Source organism: Peromyscus maniculatus, chromosome 15, assembly GCF_049852395.1.
Source record: "Peromyscus maniculatus bairdii isolate BWxNUB_F1_BW_parent chromosome 15, HU_Pman_BW_mat_3.1, whole genome shotgun sequence".
Classification (NCBI taxonomy): Eukaryota; Metazoa; Chordata; class Mammalia; order Rodentia; family Cricetidae; genus Peromyscus; species Peromyscus maniculatus.
The window spans coordinates 56,690,669-56,714,702 of NC_134866.1; the positions used below are offsets into that span (position 1 = coordinate 56,690,669).

Consider the following 24,034-nt stretch of genomic DNA (forward strand, 5'->3'; position numbering starts at 1 on the left):
TGAGGCCCTCTGAAGAACATATGTCACAGAAGTCACCATGGGACAAGACCAAGGATCATTTTGTAGCCACATTAGATATATTTCCCACAGAATGTAAATACCTGTGTGGCTGATGCATATCAATGTTGATGTTTAATGGTCTGTTTACTTCATACAATTCATTTGGACATAACAACGTTGAAGAGGTCACCATCAAAAGGACCATGATGCATGAATTAATCTCTACTCTTAGGCGATTCTTGAATACTCTGAGAGGAATAGGTTATGCCTCCTGTGCCTCCTCTACAACTGCAAGACATCATCCTGAGGCTTTGTCGGAGGCTAGAATTGATCTGTCCTTCAGGCTTGAGAACTGAAAATAGTCAAGTACTGTGAAACTTAAAGCATAACAAGGCCCAAGCACTGTCTGCCTCTGAATGCTCAGAAGCTGCATAGACACATTTCAGCAGGTACATGTGTTTGTTATGGTGTGCACAGGGAGGTGGAGGGTAATATTCGTGGGGAAAGCAAGCAGTCCTCAGAGGTATCACCTATAGAACTGCATTCTTTAATTTACTCCCAGGCTTTTAGGATCAGGGACCATGAACATCTGTGGTTATGGATATATTCTTTATTCACTCATTCTCTAGAACACCCAGCATGCACTTTTCTAGATATATATAAGAGTGGACAATAGATAAAAATAATTGCCATCAAAAATACTGTCTTTCAGTAGAAAAGCCTTTTGACATATTACATTTGAGCGAAGTATTCAACAAGAATCTGGACTTCCAGAACTCCAAATTGATTTGGTGAACCTTAGCAGCATATAAATGAAGAGGCATCAGTCATAGTCCTGGTCTCTAGGTTTCCAGTCTAGGAGCTAAATAGTCACGTGTTAAAATGTAATGAGACAGTGTATAGCATTTAGTGTAACTATCTGCAAGGATCTGAGGAACAGAAAAGGACTGTCAAAGTAGAGAGGAAAGTTTTCCTTCAGAAATGGCTCTGGGAACTTCTATTCTCCTTTAAAGTGCCTATGATGAAACGTAGAACTTCACTGTTGGCATTTATGCTGCTGAATAATGGCATTATGCTGTTAGCATAATGAAGCAACAACCATGAGTTAATATAACAGAAACACTTACTCCTAAAAGCCCTGTCTCTGCAGATGCAGAGAACTAGCCAAACTGTGAAATTAGCTGTTATAACTATCCACACGCACATACAGATATGTATGTATACACACATACATATATATATGCATGTAACAACAATTAATGAGCAAAAGGCCGTGAATTTAAAAAATAGAAAAGAGGAATATTGGGGAAGATTGAGGTGGAGAAAAGGGAAGGGGGAAGTTATATAATTATACTGTAATCTCAAAAAAATAAAAGAAAGAATTAGACAAAAAGAATTTGAGTCACTTTCTCAGGGTCCCATGTCAGACATAGGATTGAAAATCAGACATTCTGGCTCAAGTCATATCCTAGGGCATAACATCATACTGATCATAACAACATCCTGAAATACATCCTGAATACTCTAACATCAACTTGTTTTGAGAGCTTTATTTGTAAAAAATCCCCATGTAATCATATTTTTGGAATCATATATATGTTTGAATATTAAGCATAAATCCCATACCCAGTGCTAAGGCCCCGCGCTTGCATTTGACTGGATTGGAGTTGAAGGGACTTTTCCCCAGACCTCTTCTACTGATGTTGCTGCAGGCACCTGACTCAAACTCAGGCTCCTGAGTCACTCTACCAAATGCTGAGGCTTTGGTTCTTTTCTTGAGTTATGTTCGCCTCTCCTTAAGGGCCAACTCTGTAATAATGTTCACTGAGTCAGAGCCTAGTGTTGTTCACTTGGCCAGTCAACAAGTGTTTGTCAGTTACCAGGCACTTCACCAACAGCAAGGGTTACAAAGATACCCCACATAAAGTGTAAGAGCAAGGCCAAGTCATAAGGAGGGTATTTCCAAATCCTGGTGAGTTACATAAAGAAAACAGTAGATCGCTGTATCAGATACTGGCTGGTGTTAAGTTTTGAAAGGTGATCAGGGAAGGTCTCCCTGAGAATCAGTGTAAGATGATAGCTGAAGAATGGAACAGACCTACTCATCCATCAAAATGGCCTGGAAAAGAAGAAAAGTATCAGCGGTGAAGCACTGTGGGGCACTGTTGCTTTATACACTGAGAGGATGCGGTATACAGTAGATAGAGTGGAAGGAGGACAGAAGACCACTGTCATCGTGCAGCTTAGAGAAGATCAGGGCTGGGGCTCAGGGAGTGGCCACAGGCTCATAAAAAGGATGGAGTTAATTCCTGCCTTGGGCGAGTCTTAATGGATTTGTTGTTGGGTCTCATGATAAGTTGGTGGGAAAGGAAGAGAAAACCTGATGCTGTGTTGCTCTGGGTGGTATGTGCTTTTCTTGAGTTAGAAGAGAAGCTCTGAATAGTAAACACTTTGGGAACAAACACAGAAACATCAGATCTGGCCATCTGCACATTTGATTTGCACATGAGCCATCTGAGTGGAGAGGTCCAAAGGCTGCTGGTCATATGGCAAGGAAGTCAGGCCACCTCTAGCCACAGGGAATGGGTGTCCCCCAAAGCTGTGGGGACTTATATATTGAGAAATGGCACAGTCTGAGGATCAGTGAGATCATGCTCTTCGCACTGCCACAGGGCCACTTAGCCAATGCTGAGCCCCTTGTGCGCCCTCAACAGACCCCCTCTTTCTCTGCTACCTGCAGGAAGGGTGGACATAGCTGTACTTTGTTCCAGAAGCCACACAGAGCAGAACATGAGCTGCGTTCTACAGATGGCAGGAAATTCATCCCTCTGTTCCCTCATCCTTCCCTCCCAGAGTATCATTTTCTCTCATTGTGACTTTATATTTGAATAAAATAAAATGCAGCTTATCCTTGAATCTTGACATTGTTGACCCCTTACTGTAGCCAGAAAGTTCTTGAGTCCCACCAAGCCCCTGCAGTCCTGAGGCCTGCTTACAAATTAATTACTTAGAAGCTTATATTAATTATAACTGCTTGGCCATTTGCTCAGGCTTATTACTGTCTAGCTCTTACACTTAAATCAAGCCATAATTCTTATCTATGTTTAGCCACATGGCTTGGTACCTTTTTTCTCAGTTTTGCCTTGACATCTTGCTTCCTCTGTGTCTGGCTGGTGACTCCTGATTCAGCCTTCCTTTTCCCAGCATTCTCCTTGTCTGCTTATCCCACCTATACTTCCTGTCTGGCTACTGGCCAATCAGCATTTTATTTATCAACCAATCAGAGGAACACATAGAGAACAACATTCCACAGCACCTCACCAACAGGAACAAAATACTTTGATTGACACTGCCCTCCTGTGCAAGATAAATCTCTCATCCAAGTGCAAATAATGAGGAAATCATACTCCAGCACATTCTTCTTGAGAACAGTAGACTGTTGTGGCATATTAGAAAAATCTAGTGAACTCCTGCAGTGTGTGACTGTGACATGATTTGCAGTGAGAAGGTCAGAGTCACTCTGGTGTGGTCTTCCTGATATCTGGGTCCAGCCACATAAGCCACATCCTTTAGAATAGCCCTTACTAATTCACAAAGCAAGTGCTAACCAATTAAAGTAAAAATGACTCAACAATGGTGCATATGCAGTTCCCAAGAAATGTGTTAGTGGCTAATGGTCTCATAATAATCATGTAAACTCAAGAAATGGCTCATTTAAAAGAAAAGGCCACCCAACTTAAATTTTATGTGATAGGTCAACAATATTGAAGGTGTAGTTTACAATTCCTTGCCTAAAATTTGTAGCATTTTCATGCTCAGTTTCTCTCTTCTTCTTATCCACAAGAATGAGAAAGATAGAAGCCAAGAGGGATGATAAAGTCAAGGGTTAGAATCTGAGTGTAAGTCAGGAGGGAGATGTGGGTCTCAGGAACAAGGAAGCCTTGCCTTGTGAGGACAGAACCCTTGGTGAAAATACTGCTTAGGGGGTAACCAGGAGAGGATCTGGGACTGATTCATGCAGAGAGGATTCAGCAGGAGAGGAAGGCAATTTTGCTCAATGCTAAGGAGGGGAATATATTAAGATAGTTTAAAAATTCTTGAAAAGTAAATAAATAAACATCAGAAATATTAAACTGGGTGTCTTTGCACACAACTCCTGCAGAAGACCAGCTTACCGGAACTACCCAAAGGCATCTGTTTAATTTAACTCTTAATTTAACCCATAATTCTTATTTATATTTAGCCACGTGGCTTGGTACCTTTTCTCAGTTCTGCCTTGTCATCTTGCTACCTCAGTGTCTGGCTGGTGACTCCTGACTCAGCCCTTTCTCTTCCCAGAATTCTCCTCGTCTGCTCACCCCACCTATCCTTTCTGCCTGGCTACTGGCCAATCTGCGTTTTATTTATTAACCAATCAGAACAACACATATTCACAGCATAGAGAATGACATTCCATACCACCAGTGATCCTCCTGTCTCAGCCCAGTCAGCACTGATTGCAGATGTGTGCACCAGCAGCGCTGGTTACAGGCATGTGCACCAGCAGCACTGGTTACAGGCATGTGCACCACAGCCATGCCTAGCTTTCATGCAGAAGCCAGGCATTTGAATTCAGTTCTCATGTCCGTGTGGCAGCAAGTGTTCTTACAGGCTGAGCTGTCTCCCCAGCCCCATCCTGGACTTTCTATGCAAAAGAAACCAGCTATTGTTTACATTCCATCATTGTGATGTTTTGAGTTGCCAATAACAAAAGCTACAGCTTAACTGACTTAAAGTGTAAGCGAAATTTACTGACTCAATCAACTAGAAAAACACAAGGAGCTCAGTGGTTTGATGAAGTTACTGTTGCTTTACCCAACATTGCTCGTTATCTCACTGTGACCTTCATCTCACGATTGTCTGTCTCTTGAATCCAATGTGCTGCCAGTTCCACCACAGCTAGCTGCATGCTTTCGTATTGTCACCAAGCAGGGATGATCAAGCTTTTTCTCCCCAGTCTCAGAAGACACCCTGATCGGAATGACTTAGGCCTTTTATGCAGCCCTGAAATTGTCACTGTGCTTAAGGGGTTAAGTGGGATTTGTCTTTGTGACATGCTCTATCTTCGGAGCTAATGAGAAGTCAGCCTCCCCACAACCACCTCAGGTATCAAGACCAGGGGTCCTGGCAGTGGAGCAGTAGAGTACACGAAGGTCACTTTGCTTGCACAATCATAGTGCAAGGACTCTCCATTTCCCAGGCAGTAGGTTTCTGGGTTAGCTTGTGAATACACTAACCCTAAACCTCCTTTTAAATTGCTGTTTAAAGCAAAACAATCCCATAGGGGAACCCTTGATAGAGCGAGTTAAACTGTACGTTTCTGTGGGGAGTGGCATGGAGCCCTTTAGCAGCATCTTCAAGGGTCTGTTTACCATTGTGTTATGAGGAAGTTGTGAAAACAAACAGAAATGACAGTCTTATCATCCCCTTGTCACGTGACAGTACACGAGTTTGGCCAGCTTAGGGTCAGAGTGTTTACTCTTTGTTTGTTTGGTTTTTCTTGCATATTTATTAACCGTGTAGATTTTAATTTATGTACTGATAACTTAGTTTGTCAAATAAATACAATTAACACTCCACTTCCCGTGGGAGGAACATTTTAGAATTTGAAATCTCATAAACAAGCATACTTCAAAAGATAGTGAAATACATTCTTAATATTTCATCTTTTTAAAATAATTCATCTTTCAGTCAAAATTCTCTGAGGCACGGTAAGTAAGAATAATTGAGAATTAACACTTTTCTTACACAGATTGCCCTTGATGAGAGCATTTGATTCATGAATGGGGAGTTTTCCAGAGTTCTGGAACTGTAGTTTTGGCATTTGTTGCTGAAAAATGACTTCTGCATCTGCCATCTGCATGCCCTTTCACCCACAAGGCACTGGAACATCTGCATGCCCTTTCACCCACAAAGCACTGGAACATCTGCATGCCCTTTCACCACAAAGCACTGGAACATCTGCACATTCTTTCATCACAAAGCACTGGAACATCTGCATGCCCTTTCACCACAAAGCACTGGAACATATGCATGCCCTTTTACCACAAAGCACTGGAACATCTGCATGCCCTTTTACCACAAAGCACTAGAACATCTGCACATCCTTTCACCCACAAAGCACTGGAACATCTGCATGCCCTTTCATCACAAAGCACTGGAACATCTGCATGCCCTTTCATCACAAAGCACTGGAACATCTGCATGCCCTTTCATCACAAAGCACTTCTACATGTGTCTTAAAGTAAAAAACAAAACAAAACAGAAAACCACACATAGAAATTAATTCAACTTAGACATCACCTTTTCCCAATCAGATGGATCAGACTATTATTTTGGAAGGATAAAGACAGGATCTAAATATTTTATCTTACCATAGAATAACAAATGTTTCACATATATCTCATTTAATCTTTACAAAGCATCTACTCTTTAGGTGCTATTTCTATCCCTGTTTTAGAAGATGGGAAAATGGTTACCAAGTTATAGGTCTGAGGAAAACAGTAACAACCTGTTCTCTTTTGTTTTGAAAACAAGAAGAGAATTCAGGAGACATAGGTCAGGCTTCACTCTCAGGTAAAGATCTGAGGCTCTGAAAGGTCAGGACTTTGAATTAACAGGGCTAATTTGAAAGGAAAAGGGGAGATACAGCCATATCTTTGACCACTGTCCTAATGTGTGGGTGCTGGTGCCCCCCCAGAGTCACGAGATAGAAACTGGCTGTACTAACTCCTGGAGAGTTGTTTGGATTAGATACAATTACTCTATAAACGTACGTCTTTTATAACGACTCGAGCATTTTTGTTTATTTGTTTGTTTGCTTTTCCAATCAACTAGGGAAAGGAAGTAGGTGGGTGAGAGATGGTAGGCCAACCCATGATGAGAGCACCTGTATAAGCCTGAGTAGTAACTGAGTGTGGCTGTTGACACAGTGGAGTTAGCTCCCCAGAAACCTTTTTACAAATGTGTGTGCTTTCTTAGACATTTTAAAGCAGTCTTAAACTTACAGGAAAGTTTTAAGGTCAAACACAGAATTTCCACATACCCCCTGCTCAGTTCTCTCTATTCTCTTATATTAATACCACTTTGCTGTTTTTATGTTGAAAAGTACACAGAGGACAAGGAGATGGCTCCTTTGGTGATGTGCCTGCCACACTGTGACACCAGCACACTCAGGAGGTCTGTGTCTGTAACAAGAGCACACTCAGGAGGAGTGTGTCAGTAACACCAGCACGCTCAGGAGGAGTGTGTCTCTAACACCAGCACACTCAGGAGGAGTGTGTCTCTAACATCAGCACACTCAGGAGGAGTGTGTCTGTGACACCAGCACACTCAGGAGGAGTGTGTCTCTAACACCAGCACACTCAGGAGGAGTGTGTCTGTGACACCAGCACACTCAGGAGGAGTGTGTCTCTAACATCAGCACACTCAGGAGGAGTGTGTCTGTGACACCAGCACACTCAGGAGGAGTGTGTCTGTGACACCAGCACACTCAGGAGGAGTGTGTCTGTGACACCAGCACACTCAGGACAGAGACAAACAGATCACTGGAGCGCATCAGCCCCCAACCTGACCACATCAATGAACTTGAAGAAATAGGGAGCAATTAAAGAAGACATCAACACTGACCTCTGCCCTCCACAAGCATTGCAAGCATGTAACTCATATGCACGTGTGCACATGTGCGCGCACACACCACACACATACCACATACACAAAGTTCTCACTTGTTTGGATTTCCTTGATTATCATTAATGGTCCATTTTCTTCTCCAAGGTTTCATCTGAGATACCACAGTTCATTAGTTTTTATGTGTCCTCGGGATCCTCATAGATCCTTTCCAGACCTTCTTTGTTTATCTTTTCAGTGTTTCCTGTGTTTGACGATACTCACAGTTTCGGGGAGCACTGGTGAGGAATTCATAGAGTCCCTTCAGTCTGGGCTTGGCCGATGTTTCCTGGATGGTCAAGGGGGGCTGTGTGTGGGAATGAAGAACACAGAAGTGGGGGCCCCTCTCATCACATTACCGACAGCGTGCGCTCTCCCCATGAACTGTCCCGATGCTGTGACCTCCTGCGCTTGTGTAGGACCAGGCTCTGCTTTCCTGCAGTTGCTGCCTTCCGGTCCACACTGCACTCTTCGAAGGAGGTAGCTAAGTAAAGCACACGCTATAGGAATGGGGACTGTGCCTTATTTCCTCAAGGAGTAGCTCAAGTATTATTCTGGATTCTTCTGCCTATAGATTTGTCTCTTCTCCCTATTTTATGTATTTAGTCAGTCAGTTAATATCTACTAGTGTAGAATCTTGGATAAGTAGTTTTTACTGTGGAATATAATTCAGTACTATCCAGTGTACTTTGTTGCTTGGAAACTTTTAAATAGCTTCTCCTATAAGAATCCGCAAAGGAAGTGAATGAAATCACTGCTCACTAAGGGTCCCTGTGCCAGGCTCCATGGACAGGTCCGTGTTTGCACTTAGGTCTGCTCCCTGGGGAATAGCACACTATGTGCACAGCTGAGCGTGAGAAAGCGTGCCCCAACCACTGCGCACCATGGCTGTGAGGCTGTTCAGAGATGAACTACGTCTCTTTTATTATCACTTCCATTTGTCCCATGCAAAGCCATTGCTGAATCAAAGCAAGTTTGTGCAATTATATTACACAATTATTTTTATTTCAATTTAAAAAATGATTTGTTTTTACTTTTTATTTATGTGTTTGTTCCTGTATGAGTTTAGGTGTACCATGTGCATGTAGGTACCAGAAGAGGCAACAGAGGGCATGGGATTCCCTGGAACTGGAGTTTCAGGCGATTATGATCCACTTGATGTGGTGTAAGAATCTAAGCCTGGGCCCTCTGAAAGAGCAGTACTCATCTAACCACTGAATCATCTCTCCATTCCTTATTCCACATTATCTTTAACAAAATTATCTAAGTGAAGAAGCAGTAAAGAAAGGTATTATAACCTTAAATGCTTCATACTTCTACTCTTTATAGTCTTGTATCCATATGGGTTATATATCTGTGGAAAATGTAAAAACTAAAAAATAGGAAGGAAGTCAAGTCACCCCAGATGTAACTATTTTTCCATTACAAGGCACTTCAACATACTTTATCTGACCCTCAGACGTGTCCCCTCTGAGCTGTGCAGTGTGTCCTTTCAATGCTAGCAAGTGAAGATCCAGAAAGGGAACCTGTGCAGCTAAGGTGACATGCTCCGGTGACAGTGCCTGTCGATCACAGTTTGCACAGCCAAGCCTGGTACCCGGGGTGTGGCTGCAAAGGAGAGTAGCCAGGCATGCAAGGATGGGGAAGAGAACTGAACTGTCTTTGCTCTGACTCAGGTTTGTATGAACTGGATGTGTAGGTGGAAAGGTTCCCGGGAAAATGAAGCGATGTTACAGGGAACAGTCAATTAGCAGTCAGACCATGCGTGAGTAATCAGCATTGTGGGAGTACCAGAAAAGGCATTCCAGGAACACTGGATTTTGTACTTTTTAAAACAAAAGCAAGTGTTGCTATGAGTTAGGATTAATTGTTTACATGTTTTGTTTTGGTTTTTTTTTTTTGACTTAGGCTAATGGAAATTCAAAAATCCACATTTAAGCCCAGAGTTGAGGCTTTACTCTGAGCTGCAGTGAGCTCTGATGTGAGGAGAGCTGGTATGTGTAGCAAATGGAGGCTAACCGATTAGTCACCTGATGCGTCCTTGGGAACCCAGAAATCTAGTTTTGAGAGTCACGAAGGAAAGAGAGTGTGCTAGCAGAAGGATCAGCCAACCTTTTCATTATAGACAAACCAGTGAAGTAGGACTGTGGCTTCGGTGTGCTTTCCCTCACCTAAACTGATGCAGAAATTTTGTTACCAATGTTACAGCGGTGGGAAGTGGGATCTTTACTAGGGACCTCACTTCTCTCGTGAGTAAGTTTTGCTCTTATGGAAATGCACTGTTACCAATTATAGAATCAAGGGGTGGGGATATGGATATTAAATGTAAAACATTTCCTAATTTTATTTATGTGATAATTTTAAAAATTAAATTCAAGAAGAAATTTAGAGGGAGAAAAGCTCTTTCAGGCTTAGGTCATTAGTTTGGGGGTAGGTGCTGGCCACCCCTCCTCAGGAACTCTGCTGTTAGAAATGTACTGTGGAAAACAAGCATGCCTCAGCCTTCAGGAAGCCTGTGAGGTAACAGGAAGATGGATGTCAAAAATAGACCAGCAGGTCACTAGCTCCTTGTAATTGCCGTAACTGCTACAAAAGAGCCATTTTCCTGGTCTCCAAAGCAGGCCACTACAACGAACAATTAATTGAGTGTGTCAGTCAAGGCATTTAAAACAACCGGCATGTTTTTTTCAGAGTTACATGTTTGCCTGATAGTTTGGGCACGTCTTTCTTAATGCACCTTTATGCTTGTAAGCTTATAAAATATTTTAACAAAAAATACTTATTAAAATTATATCATTTAGCACGTTCCCTTTCTTCCCTCTGGCCCTTCCCATCCCCCTCCCCCTGCTCCCTCTCAAAATCTCATCCTCTTGAGTTGTTGTCACACACACACACACACACACACACACACACACATACACGCACACGCACGCACACGCACACTCATCAGGCCTAAATATATAAATATACAACTTGCTCAGTCTATTTAGTGTTTCTTTTATGGATAAGATTTCAGGGCTGGCCATTCGGTATTGGATGACCAATTAAAGGCCCCACCCCTGAGGAAAGCTGTTTCTGCTGTCTCAGTATTCCTTAGCTGCCTGCAGTCCTTTGGTGGTGGGGTGACATTCCCCCCACCCCCATGTTAGCATGTCTGTTAGCATTGTACTTCTTCAGGTCTTGCTGGGCCAGTTTTACTCCTCACGTATCAGACATGAAGCTGCCCTCCCATTTCTAGGACTCGCAGTGTCCAACGGAGCTCTCCGGTTCCTCTCACTCTCATTCTTTCCACACTGTCTTCCATAGTGTTCTCTGGGCCTTGAATGCCGAAGTTGTGTTGTAGATGTACACACTGGAGCTGGATGGCCACAGTCAATTGTTCTCTGTTCTTTGACTTGTGGTTTTCTGTAATAGTTTTCTTCTGTTGCAAAGAGAAGTTTCTTTGATGAGAGCTGAGTGCTACATTTACCTGGCTGAGGCCTGGTGCAAAAGCAAAAACAATTTTTAAAAGATAATTTACAGTAAAACACAAGTCACATCCTTCCACGGTCAGGCTGCTAGTCGTGAAGCCGTTGTGTGGGCCTGTGGGGCAAAGCCTCTCTGGAGCCACTTGAGTTCCTGAGGCCACACTCTCACAGGGCTGGGATGCTGGAGCCTGATGTGGTGGCCTACGTCTTTCCTTTGCCCGAATTTCTGTTTTTCACCTTTCTGTTCCATCCTCCCAGGATCTCAGCCCCGACATGTGCATGACTCCTTTATCTGCTCTCCACATCTTGTCAGTTGGCAAATTCAGCTGACTCCATCCTCTCCGTATCTCTCAGATCAATCTTGTTTCTCTGACCACTGACCAGATCCTGCTCTTGTGACTCCAGTCGCACTGTTATGAAAAATTTTAAATAATTTCTATCCCCACACAATGTCTCTACTTTCATCCATCCATTTCTCACTGTAAGGGAAACACTGGAGGTTTCTTCATCTCCAAGATCTAAGCATTTAACTAAGAGCATGAAACAGGAAACAACAGGAACTAAGTATTTGGTAAATGCAGTCTCTGTGTATGACTTCTCTCTCCAAAAGACTGTGGAGGCTTCTTTTTGTTTGTGGGCTGAGATCCTCCCCAGTATCACCACACTCCGGTACTTTTTTCTCTTTCTATCAAAGCAGCGATAGAAAGTTACTCAGTCCTGGGCTCAGGTTGATTTTGTTGATGCCTGCTTTCTCCAACTATTCACTTGTCAAAATCCTACCATGATTTTAGCCCCTGAATCTGTCATCTCTATGCAGCTTCCTCAGATTATCTTCCCCTTTGTAATAACGGGTCTTGTTCTTCTAATGGCTGAGTGCCTCCATGTTTCAATCTTCTTTTCGTATAGTTCCTTGAAGGATACGGTTCCATTTTAAATTCCATTTTTATCCACTATAAAGCTAACTGAAGCACTGTATTAGAAAGACTGCTAAGGGCATACTTAGGTTCCCCGAGGAAGAAGGACACCAAGGCAGATTAGATAGCACAGAGAAAAGAGAAAGAGCAAACTGTCCACTGATTGGCTGAATTGGTTGTAGCTCCATGTTTTTCCAAGCCCAGCTGATGTGTCCTTGAAGACATCTGTCCCTGAAGCTTCCATTGTAAGTCATGCTGAGTTTTATCCTTAAACACTCCAGATGTTCATTTCAAAATTCCACAATCTAAAATGACGAGTTTGGTATTTGAGATAGTGTATAGTAGTGGAAAATAAAGATATTAAAAAGTAACAATTGAAGCTGGGCAGTGGTGGTGCACACCTTTAATCCTAGCACTGGGGTGGGGGGGTGTGTTGAGGCAAGCACATCTCTGTGAGTTCGAGGCCAGCCTGGTCTAAAGAGTGAGATCCAGGAAAGGCTCTAAAGCTACACAGAGAAACCCTGTGTCCAAAAAAAAAAAAAAGAAAAGAAAAGAAAAAGTAGCAAGTCTTTAAGAACTTTCTTTGTAGGCGGACATAGAAATCAGGAGAAAAGGGCAGCAGTACTGTAGAGGGAAGAATGACAATTGAGTACTTAATGTGTAAGTCCTAGTCTAGTGTGGAAAATAGGTAGAATCTGTGAGAGGCAAAAGTCACAGACACGTTTAAAATGGCTGGCTTGACATGGTGTGCCGGCTGGGAATGCTTGTTTAAGACTAACAGCTGCACACACATATGCTGGGGTACAGCTCATGGTTATAACATAATCACAACTGTGTATTAAAGCAGATGCATTCACAAGGCCAAGTAGAGGTTATTCCTCAACTATGGTGATGATTCAATATTGGAAAAATTATCAACCAAAAATTAGGTGCAAATCTCTTGTAAAATTATCAGTCAATTTTAAAAGCCCAAGTAAATGAAGAGTAGAAGAAGGAGCTTAAATTAATGAGCATTGTGTTAGTGATCATAGGAAGAAGGAGGATGGGCAGGGAAAATTTTATGATTATATTACAATCTCACAAATTAAAATTTAAATCATATGTATTTCAGAAATGCCCACAATTTCTGTTCTATTCTAAACACCCTTTTAGAAAAGCAACAAGATTAAAAAATAAGCAACTGGGACCGGGCGGTGGTGGCACACGCCTTTAATCCCAGCACTCGGGAGGCAGAGCCAGGCGGATCTCTGTGAGTTCGAGGCCAGCCTGGGCTACCAAGTGAGTTCCAGGAAAGGCTCAAAGCTACACAGAGAAACCCTGTCTCGAAAAACCAAAAAAAAAAAAAAGCAACTGAAGCATTACAAAGTAAGTGGGAAGCAGACATTACATTATATGCAGAACATATTTTTGTACACAGAAAACCAAAAACATGACTTGCAAGGGAAATAGAAATCAATATGTAAAGTAACATGTGCCTGTTAGATTACAAATAAACTGATCAAAATGGAAATTGAAAAAAAAATCATTCTATTTATAATAGAGACAAAAAAATCTGTGAACATTCACGAATTAAATTAGATAGAGATAGGACCTATATGAAGAAAATAATACTGTGTTATTAAAGGTCTCAAAGCAGGACCAAAAAGAACTGGAAAGTTATATTTCCCTCAGGAATATGTAATACCTGAAATTATAAACCTTTCTCATATTGATGTAGAAATTCAATGCAGGCTAGATCAGAATATCAGACTTGCATTTCATATGTAAAAACTAATAACCACCAATGTTTTTGAGTAATTACTCTATGCCAGATGGTATTTTGACATCATATATATTCAAGCTCACAAAGTATTGTTTATTAATGTAGAAGAAAGCCAGAGTAAAGGCAAGCTAAGTACTGCTCTGGATCATGGAAGTAGTAAGTTGTTCCCCCCAGCCAGCCTGGCCCAGCTGAACCAGAAAGAATAAAAATACAATAACATTTAAGAAATTTTATAAAACAAAACTGATGGTAGCTACATGTGCTTCAGTTCTAGAATTCAAAGTATTGTATGCAAATTCATTGGTATGAGCACAGAAATAAACATTAGGGGGATTCACATGTAGATCCAAGTGTACATGGCAACTTAATGTGTTATAAAGTGAATTTACAAGTTCTGGCTGCCAGCCACACTCCAGTGGATGGCCCCACATGCAAGGCTAAATGGGCAGCAAAAAGCGTACTTAGTGGGTACGACTTTAAAAAAGGCATGGAAATGGGAGGGTGTGGAGGTGAAGAGCAGATCTGGGCGTTAGGGGATGAATGGGGGTAAATGTGTTCAAAATAATTGTATAAAATTCTAAAAGAGCTAATAAAATACATTTAAAAGAAAAGCTTTCATTTCATGTAGTATATTTAAATCTTATATTTAATAGTTTGAAGAACTACATAAAAATAAAAATTGTAAGACTATTTTTAACTATGAAAATAATTATCATGATGTGTTAAGAAATTAGGAAATGTAGAAGTTAGAGGGAATAAAACAGCTTTACCTGCTCAATAGTTTACTGACCACATACAACATGTACAAAGATCAAAGACAGAAGACACATCAGGAGTAAATATTTGCAGCAACAAAAAAAGAGATCACCATATACAGGGTTCGGGGAAACGGGGAGAAGTTGGTCAAAGCATAGAGACTTTCAGCTATTAGAGGAGTAAGTGTAGAGACCCAATATGCAGAAAGGGTGACTATGTAACTTGACAGAAATACTGAATTGCGTATTTGAAATTTTATTAAGTGTTCTTACCATAAAACAAAATACATAAAAGACTAATAATATTGACTGACTTACTTATAATAATCATTTTAAAAATACATGAATATCAAATCATTCTATGGTATGCCATAAAATAATAGGATTTTCCTTATTAATTACACATCAGTACAGCCAGAAGGAATATGAAAGAGGGCAGAAGCAAAGGGTTGGAGGGAGGGATCAGAGGAGAGAGAGGGGGGGAGGGAGGGAGAGAGAAGGAGAGAGAGAGAGAGAGAGAGAGAGAGAGAGAGAGAGAGAGAGAGAGAGAGAGAGAGAGAGAGAGAGAGGAGGGAGAGAGAGAGACAGGGAGGGAGAGAGAGACAGGGAGAGAGAAGAGAGACAGGGAGAGAGAGAGGGAGGGAGGGAGGGAGGGAGGGAGGGAGGGAGGGAGGGAGGGAGGGAGGGAGGAGAGAGAGAGAGAGAGAGAGAGAGAGAGAGAGAGGTTGATACTTGTCAGAAAGTACCTGTGATATTTTTCTTAAATAAATTGTGAATAATAGAAAAATATACTAACATTGTTCAAACTGGAAACTAAAATCTGACAAATATAAATGATGCTTCAACAGTAAGGCTCTGAGGAGTATGAGCAGTAACATCCCAAACTGCTAAAATAGTTGTCATGGAAGGTTGAGAGATATGGCCCAATCCTAGTTTCCACTCACCTGCTGTGAGAAGACTTGGTTTGTCTTAGTGTTAGCAGGAATTAAAGGCAAAGGCAGGCGGGGGTCTGATGCAGAAGTGCAGGGGAGACTTAACAGCTATTTGGGTGTGAGTAGGAGGCAAATGTAGTCAAAGATGGCTCAAAATTCCCAGCCTGGGGACTGCAGCTATCGTTTATGGGTATCATGGGGAACAAGATGAATTCCTTTCATTGTTACCAGAGGAGAGATGATGAGTTCAGGTGTCAATCAAAGTAACAGTGCTTCTTGTTTTAAGTAATAATTGCTCCAAAAGGGAAGCTTTCTACCTGGGTCTTAAAATCTCAAATAAAGTACTGATTCAATTAAAGGGTGACTTTGCTGTGTGTGAATTCTGTCTTAGTAGAGTTTTCTTGACACTGTTTTATAATTGTCTTTCCTGTGAATTGTGCTGCTGGGAGCCAGGTGGCTCACGACTGCTCTTTCTTACCTATGCAAGTTTTAAAATTCAAGAACATCCCCTTCTAACCAAAAAGGAAATGAGAATCTTAAATAATCTCAAACTTGGGAAGAAAGTAAGTTCTCCTGTTATATACAAGCTAGCTGAAACTAATGAACCGTATATTTGTATTAAGTGTTGTTCTTTAAAATATTCCATTAGGCAGCCCTGTGAATCTGGATCTATAAATAGCATGTGCACTTTGACTCCAAAGAAAGAAGCATTAGAATTGAGCCCCATTGAGAATTTGTTTCTTGCAAGTACTGTCAAAATGCTGGGAGAATTTATTTCTATATAATTATATCATATTTTTTGTTGAGTCTGAAATAGAAGTGTATAATCCATCAGCAGGAGATATTTGCATAAATGAATGAGTCAATACAGTCACCTGAATAAATCCTTTTAATTTTAATTTTCAGTTATGTGTAAGTCAACTTCTTTTGCATATCTTAATTTTCCATTCATCATTCATTGAATTTTTTACTTCACACTATTTCTATGTTAATTTTTCCTGAGTGAATTATATAATCATTATATAATAGGTAATGTTTTTCATGCTGAAATTGCTAGCTATAAACAGAGTTAAAATAGGATATTTATGTTACTGTCATGCTTTAATTTTGAGTTTAAACCTTTAGAGCATTGTTTGTGATGATTGATTTCATTGGATAATTCTCATGATTTTTTTTAAACTGCATTCAGTTTCCTATTGGAGAAATTAGACCAAAGGAAATAAATTTAGTATTTTGAATATTTCTTATTTTCCAGAAAATAAATACAGTTGGAACCAGTAATGCAGATGTCCCTTTGGCTGATCCCGGAATGTACCAGTTGGATATCACACTGAGAAGGGGTCAAAGTTTAGCTGCCCGTGATCGAGGAGGTAAAAATTTAAGAACAGTATCACCTCAAAGCTTCTTCTATGTGCTATGACAGATTTTGTTTTCTTTGTTTGGATTTAGAGACACTCTTTGCTATGTGATTTGACTCCTCTAACGTGAAGGATGCAGCTTCCATGACTCTGACCCAGTGGGTGAGGTTCCCACCAAATCTCTTACACTATAGATTTCACAGTGCATGGGAGACATGCATTCACATATTAAGGTGTACATGTATGGAGGTGAGCATACCTCCAAATAAGTGAGGTATCCATGCACACAGGTGGGCATACATTTACAAAAGTGACAATGCATAAACATTTATGTACAGGCATACATACGTAGTTGAGCATACATTTACATAGGTGGGCATGAATTTATGTGGGCAAGAGTTATTTTTACACAAATGAGGCATATGTTTATGGAGGTGAGCATACATAGGTGGGCATACATTTATATATATGTGAGTATACATTTACATAGGTAAGGCATGCATTTACATCAGTGATGCATATATTAACACGAGTGAGGCGTGCATACATTTACATGGGGTGAGATGTACTTTACACAGATGAAACATACATTTATGTGAGTCTACATTTACATTGGTGACACACATATTTGTTTCGGCAATCATATATTTACACAGATAAGGCATACATTTACATAGGCTAGACATATTTTACTGTGCCAGAAGTTGGCTTTTGGTAGAAAAGGTTCTTTGTTACCTGGAGTCATTCAGTTTAATCTGCTGAAATTGTAATGTCTGAGACTAACATCTCCTCAAAACTTGGACCCTTAATCAGCAGCTGTCTGAACCTTGTTTGAATGTCTGCTTCTTGGTATAGAAATTTGTAGGCACTCCTAAGGGAAAAGGCAGCAGTACTTTTTAGTTCTCAGATTCCAAATGCTTGGGCAATCTCTTGATGAATTAATCTGAGCAAACAAGAGCTTTCTAGACCCAGAGTAGAGGCAGAATCATGGAAAGAGTCCCAGTGGACTGAGTAGCAGCCTGAGGGAATGTTCAACACCTGCTCTGCAGAAGTTAGAGACTTGGGAGGACTGGGAACTCCACACCTTCAGGATGCTTAGTAGAGATGTACACCTTCCATCAGGAGGAAGGACAGTCCCTACACCTTGGCCTGCCCATCCTCGGATACAGATGGACTCCTGAGCATGTGATGCTTTTGCCACTGCATCTCCATATATAGAGGTCAAAGAAGCAAGATTAGGGATGCAGGTTATCATTGCTATCTCTTGTCTCTAAATGATGAATTATTTAATGTAATAATGAATTTTCATAACTAGAAACTATAAACTTGGATTTGGTTTTAAGCAAAAACTAATAAATGTCATAACATTCTTAATGAATGGACAGTGAGAAACATGTTAAATTTGAAGTAGACAAGGGAAGCTTTTCAGAATTAAATGTATGTTCTAGAAGCCAAAGAAAGTTTTATTGAATCAGACTATATCAGAAGTTGCATGCACTCAGTATAGAGAAACAAAGGCAAGTAATATACAGTTAGAATCATTTAACAGGACATTTTTATTATTCAAAGTGATCTCAAATTAAATTGAATCATTTGATCTAAAATATAATTAGACCAAGAAACAATATCAAATTTATAATCCCAGACCTGTTCCCAATCTTGTTAAGCAACACACACATAGCTACTTATTGTAGCATTGTTTATAGTTTTGTGAGTATTGAAACAACATAAATACCCCCAAATAAGTGAATAGTTGAAAAAACACACACAAGATCATCCACACAAGAAGATAGCCTGTAATTGTGGGGGGAAATGGGATTAAGGAAAATGTCTAGAAGTTAATGTGGAAATTTTGACAATGTGACATGTAACCAAAGTTCAAAAGGGTGTCACTAGAATGTAATATTTCTTGTAAGAAATAAAGAGCTATAATAAATCAGGCAGTCTGCTAATTTGTGCAAAAAAAAATACAGGAAGAAAAAGTTAGACACTGAGATTGGTAACTTTCTGACTGTAGGTGAGGACACGTGGTAAGAATAGAGATGAGAGCGAATAGGTAAAAAAGAAAGTGGCATTTCTCCCAGTATAGTTCTCCTAGACTGTTCACCATGAAGTCAAGATAAAGAGAACCATGCAGAAATATTATACTTCATGGCATGATTGTAATGTTGAAAGTGCTTATTAAGCATGCTAAGAGCTAACTAATAAACAAGTAAATATACAATAGATACTGAGACCTGTATTTCTCACTGTTGAAAATGATATGTAAGTACAGGAAATGGAAAATCTAGACCAAGTCCTGAGATATCACTGATCTCAGTTTGAACTATTATGTGTGTGTGTTGAGATACATAGAAATACAAAAGGATAAATACATGTGTATGTGTGTTCTGAATCTGTCTGCTAAGTGGGGCTAAAACAATGACAGATGAAATAACCAAAAAAGTAATTGACACACCAATGGTCCAAATCTTTGTTTCTAAATACAATTTCCCTAATGCAAGTGATCAGGACTTTTTGAGAAATTATTGATTACAGACCTGGGTAGGAAAAGGACAAGATGAGGTTGGGACATTTTCCATTGACAAAAAGTAAAGAAATAGAATGTCAAAACACAGGAGCCACTTCAGAGAAACAAGTAATGACTACAGGTGAGTCAAGTTCAGCAAGAGTGGTAATGATGGTGATGATGCATGACACAGGATGAAACAAACAAATGTCTGCCTTAATAGTAAATCAACAACTGAATATGTGAGTAGGAGGGAGAGGAAGATAGCTTTCCTTGTGATAGAAAGCCACCATTTAAGGACACTGTGGTCACAACAGTCCCAGGAGGAAATCATACTAAAGTTGTATGTGAAAAAATTATGATGTGAAACAGAATATTTGGAGCATTTCAAAAAATAACTGAGGAAGAGACTGTCTTGGCCAAGTTACATTTACAAGTAGTTACCCTTGGCAGTCATAAGAGATGAAGGCAGGACTTGCTTTAGATAACATGCACTAAGAAATGCACACCATGGCTGTGGACAGTTGTGTCAAGAGGTTCAATGTACTTATAAATGTATAATCTTGGCAAACTATGCCATCATAGGATGCCATTTGTTGAGCATAGCTCACTTTGTTCTACCCTTAAGACACTGTGTAGTCTCTTTCCTATCCCTCTTTTTAGAATTATTAATGTATATTCATTGTACAGAATGATGGATTTCATTGTTAGATTTTCAAACGTGTACCATGTGTACGAGCATTCATCCCATTACCCTATCTTGGGCAGCATAAAAATATACTAAACTTGCTGGGCTGTGGTGGCGCACACCTTTAATGCCAGGACTCGGGAGGCAGAGGCAGGCGGATCTCTGTGAGTTCGAGGCCAGCCTGGTCTACAAAGTGAATTCCAGGAAAGGCGCAAAGCTACACTGAGAAACCCTGTCTCAAAAAACCAAATATATATAATAAACTTAGATTTAAGTCTAGATTCTCTTGTTCCAGCATACTCTGTTTCACCATGGTTCCCAGTCTGGATTTCATGTGAACACAATAGTATTTTTCTTTTTCTTTTTTTTTTTTCGAGACAGGGTTTCTCTGTGTAGCTTTGCGCCTTTCCTGGGACTCACTTGGTAGCCCAGGCTGGCCTTGAACTCACAGAGATACACCTGGCTCTGCCTCCCGAGTGCTGGGATTAAAGGCATGCGCCACCACCGCCCGGCAACAATAGTATTTTTCTTATAGCAGCAAATTATTCTCAGATAGAAATATGGAACAAGTTTCAGGAGAATGGGAGTATTGTATATTTAAGGAAATATTACTTAGCAGGGAAGAACATATATATTTAAAATGCTCATTTCAACCTAACCCAGTCAGTTTTGCTCTTGGAAATCTCTCTCTCTCTCTCTCTCTCTCTCTCTCTCTCTCTCTCTCTCTCTCTCTCTCTCTCTCTCTCTCTGTATGTGTCTGTCTGTCTGAAAGTTCATACAGGTGATTAAGGACTCAGAGAGGGCATCAGATTGCCAGGATCTGGAATTAGACAGTGTAGAAAGGTCTGATGTGGGTGCTTGGGATTGAACTATGACTCTCTGTGAAAGTAGCAAGTTCTCACAACCCCTGTCCTGTTTGCTGCTGATTGCTGTTTATCAGACCATGACCAAAAGCAATTTGGAGAGGAAATGGTTTATTTGATGTGTATGACTCAATCACAGCCCACCATTGGGAAAAACAGGAATTCAAGCCAGGCAGGAACCTGGAAGCAGGAACCAAAGCAGAGATTATGGGGGAGTGCTGCTTACTGGCTTGCTTTCTAAGGTTCACTCAGCCTGCTTTCTTACATAGCCCAGGATCCCCTGAATCGGTGGCATTGCCACTCAATGATTAATTAAGAAAATGTCCTATAGACTTGCATGCATCTCAATTGAGAGTCTCTTACTGAGATCACTGTAAATTGTGTCAAGATGATAAAACAAAACAAAACAAAAAATTAACTAACCATCACAACAGCAGAGGCATCCCTCCTGCCCTAAAGATAAGTTTTTTGTTTGTTTGTTTTAGGTAAAAGAAAGACCTGAGTTAAGTCTGTGATTGAGTGACTTGAATAACAGATAATTTGATGTTTGAGTAGGCAGTGTTGGGTTAGTTAGCTCTGTAGTATAATATTGCAGTGAATTGGTGGGACAACTCTATGGAGATGGAGACTTTAAGTCAAAGGGCAGCTGGAAAGTGCTGGAGTTGTGTGGGAACACCGCTCTGATTAAGGACTTGAACTTGGATTTTTTTATGTATTTGGATGATTTGCTTGCATGTGTGCGTACCAATATGTGTAGTGCCTGAAGAGGCCAAATGAAGGCATCAGATCCCCTGTGGAATTGGAGTTACAAACTACTGTTAGCTGTCATATGGGTGCTGGGAATAGAATCCTGGTTCTTTGGAAGAGTAGTCAGTGCTCTTAAGCAAGCTCTCAGCCCCTTGAGCTTGCATTTTAAGTGTGAAAACAGAAGGAAAGGAATGTATGAGAGACGGGTTAGAGGAATGCTCGCAATGACTTGGGATGATTTGAAAGATTGGGCTGAGTAAAGGGGGAAAAAGAAAGAAAAGAAGAGAAACTGTGGGAGTCTTAAGGTTGATGGCACTCATGCTTCCTGAGGGCCATGCAGAGATTAGAAAGGATGGCTATAGACACTGTGTAACTGTCAGAATCAACAGAAGCTATGCTTCTACCATTTATTACAATGCTGCCCAGAAAAACCCAAATGTCTTTGTTCTCTGTGCCTTGCATCACATGTTCACAGGAGAGAGAAAGGAGAAGAATCCCCTTTCACCATCATGGTCAACATCCCCATGATGTCTGGACTTTGTTTCTGGAGGATCCCTCATACGCAGTAGTCACTGAGGCAGGCTGGGCACTCTGAGCTGGCCATTCTTCCTTTAATTTGACTTGTTTGCCAGCATAAACAGAAGACTTCTTGGAACACTTCTCATTTTCCTGAGTTCTCTTATTTCTTCCTTAGGCACTCTGATGAATTCTAGACAGAGTCTTACACACCTAAGTGGAGAGCTGTGTGACTTTGAGTGAGATGTGCAGCCTTTCTTCTCTAATGATCAAGTCCAGGTTTAGTAAACAGGAATGCAGGCTAGTTTCATGTAAACAATGTATTATCTTTCACTCATGCATGGACAACTCTCAAGTAATATTTCAAGCATGCTAATACTAAAAGTATTTATTGTTCTTCTGAAATTTGATTATCAATTTGTCTTGCAGTCCCTCCCATTCAACTTTCAGAAAGACACCATTTATATGTAAATTAAGTTGGACTTTTCGGGAGATAAACCTTTTGGCTGAAATCCCTACTACCATCTGTCATATTTTGAATGTGATGTATTCTAAGCAGGCTGTTTGTACTATGTGTAAATTAAGAGCAACTTGGATGGGTGTGTCTGGTAATAGCAATTCCCTTCTCTTTCATTTCCTGCAATTTAGATCATGGAGGATAGAATGGTTTCCTAGAAGTCATAACAGATCACCACACATAAAGCCAGAAAGACAGAAATGTATTAGCTCGGAGGTTTGGGAGCCAAGAATTTAAAGACCATGGTATAGCAAGACAAACTCTCCTAGGTGTTCCAGGAAATAATTGCAGTTTTCAGCTTGCTGCTTCTGTAGCCCCAGGCAGTCCTTGGTTTGGAAGAATATCACCCTGGTTAATCTCTGACTCCAGCCTAATGTGGTTTTCCTCTCTGTTGTCACCTCCCAAGTCTCCCTCCCCTTTCTCTTCTAAGGATAAAATCACCAGCATCCATCCTAACTCACAAGGACCTGAGCTTAATTACACCTTCAAGTGCTGTATTTCCAAGTGAGGTCATATTCACAAGTACTAGGGATTAACACATGTGTGTTATGAGGAAACTCAAATTAATGTGCAGTGATTCTCAGCCTATGGATCTCGACCCATTGGAGGGTCCAATGACCTTTCACAGGGATTGCATATCAGATATCTTGCATATCAGATATTTGCATTGTGATTTATAACAGCAAAATTACAGTTACGAAGTAGCAATGAAAATAATTGCGTGGCTGGAGGTCATCACAACATGAGGAACTGTATTAGTGTCACAGCATTAGGAAGGCTGAGAACCACTGTATTACAAGGTATTTCTTTTCATTGTACACTAGGAATAAATTTAAATAAACAAAAAATAAAGTTGTTTGTTTATTTGTAACATTATTATAAATTCCTGCATTTTTGGCCGGTCTATAGTTCTCCATCTGGGCACCTTCAGCTGCTAGAGTCTGCCCTGACTTTAGGCCTGTGCTAAAGAAAGCTTCCAAGCATACTGAAAGCCTTGTTCTCAGGATGGAGTAAGAACAATAGAAACCTGATATATGGATATGGATGTGGGAGTTAACCACCCATTAACCTTCATTTTTAATCACTAATTGAGAACTTGCACCAGATCCAACACTGCCAGATATAAGAAGAGTTGAGACCTCTCTTTTCCCAGAAAATAAATTCAATGAAATAAGACTAAAACATTCTGCACTGTAATTATAAACAAGTCCTTTTTCAAGTTAGATGGCCAGTCAACAGTTTTAACACCAGAAAGTATCGATGAAACCTCTTAAAGAGAGAGTGGGTAAGGCATGGGTC

General features: G+C 40.5%; 1 protein-coding gene across 13 annotated transcripts in view; it reads left to right on the plus strand.

The window, feature by feature from the left end:
* Window positions 1-24,034, plus strand: part of Mctp1 (multiple C2 and transmembrane domain containing 1) — a 589,465-nt gene that overhangs the window by 240,765 nt on the left and 324,666 nt on the right. For all 13 annotated transcript variants that reach the window (XM_042261777.2, XM_042261779.2, XM_042261778.2 and 10 more), the window contains exon 2: window positions 16,793-16,907. In XM_042261777.2, the coding sequence (XP_042117711.1) occupies window positions 16,793-16,907 (115 nt within the window). The remainder of the gene's footprint in view (window positions 1-16,792; window positions 16,908-24,034) is intronic.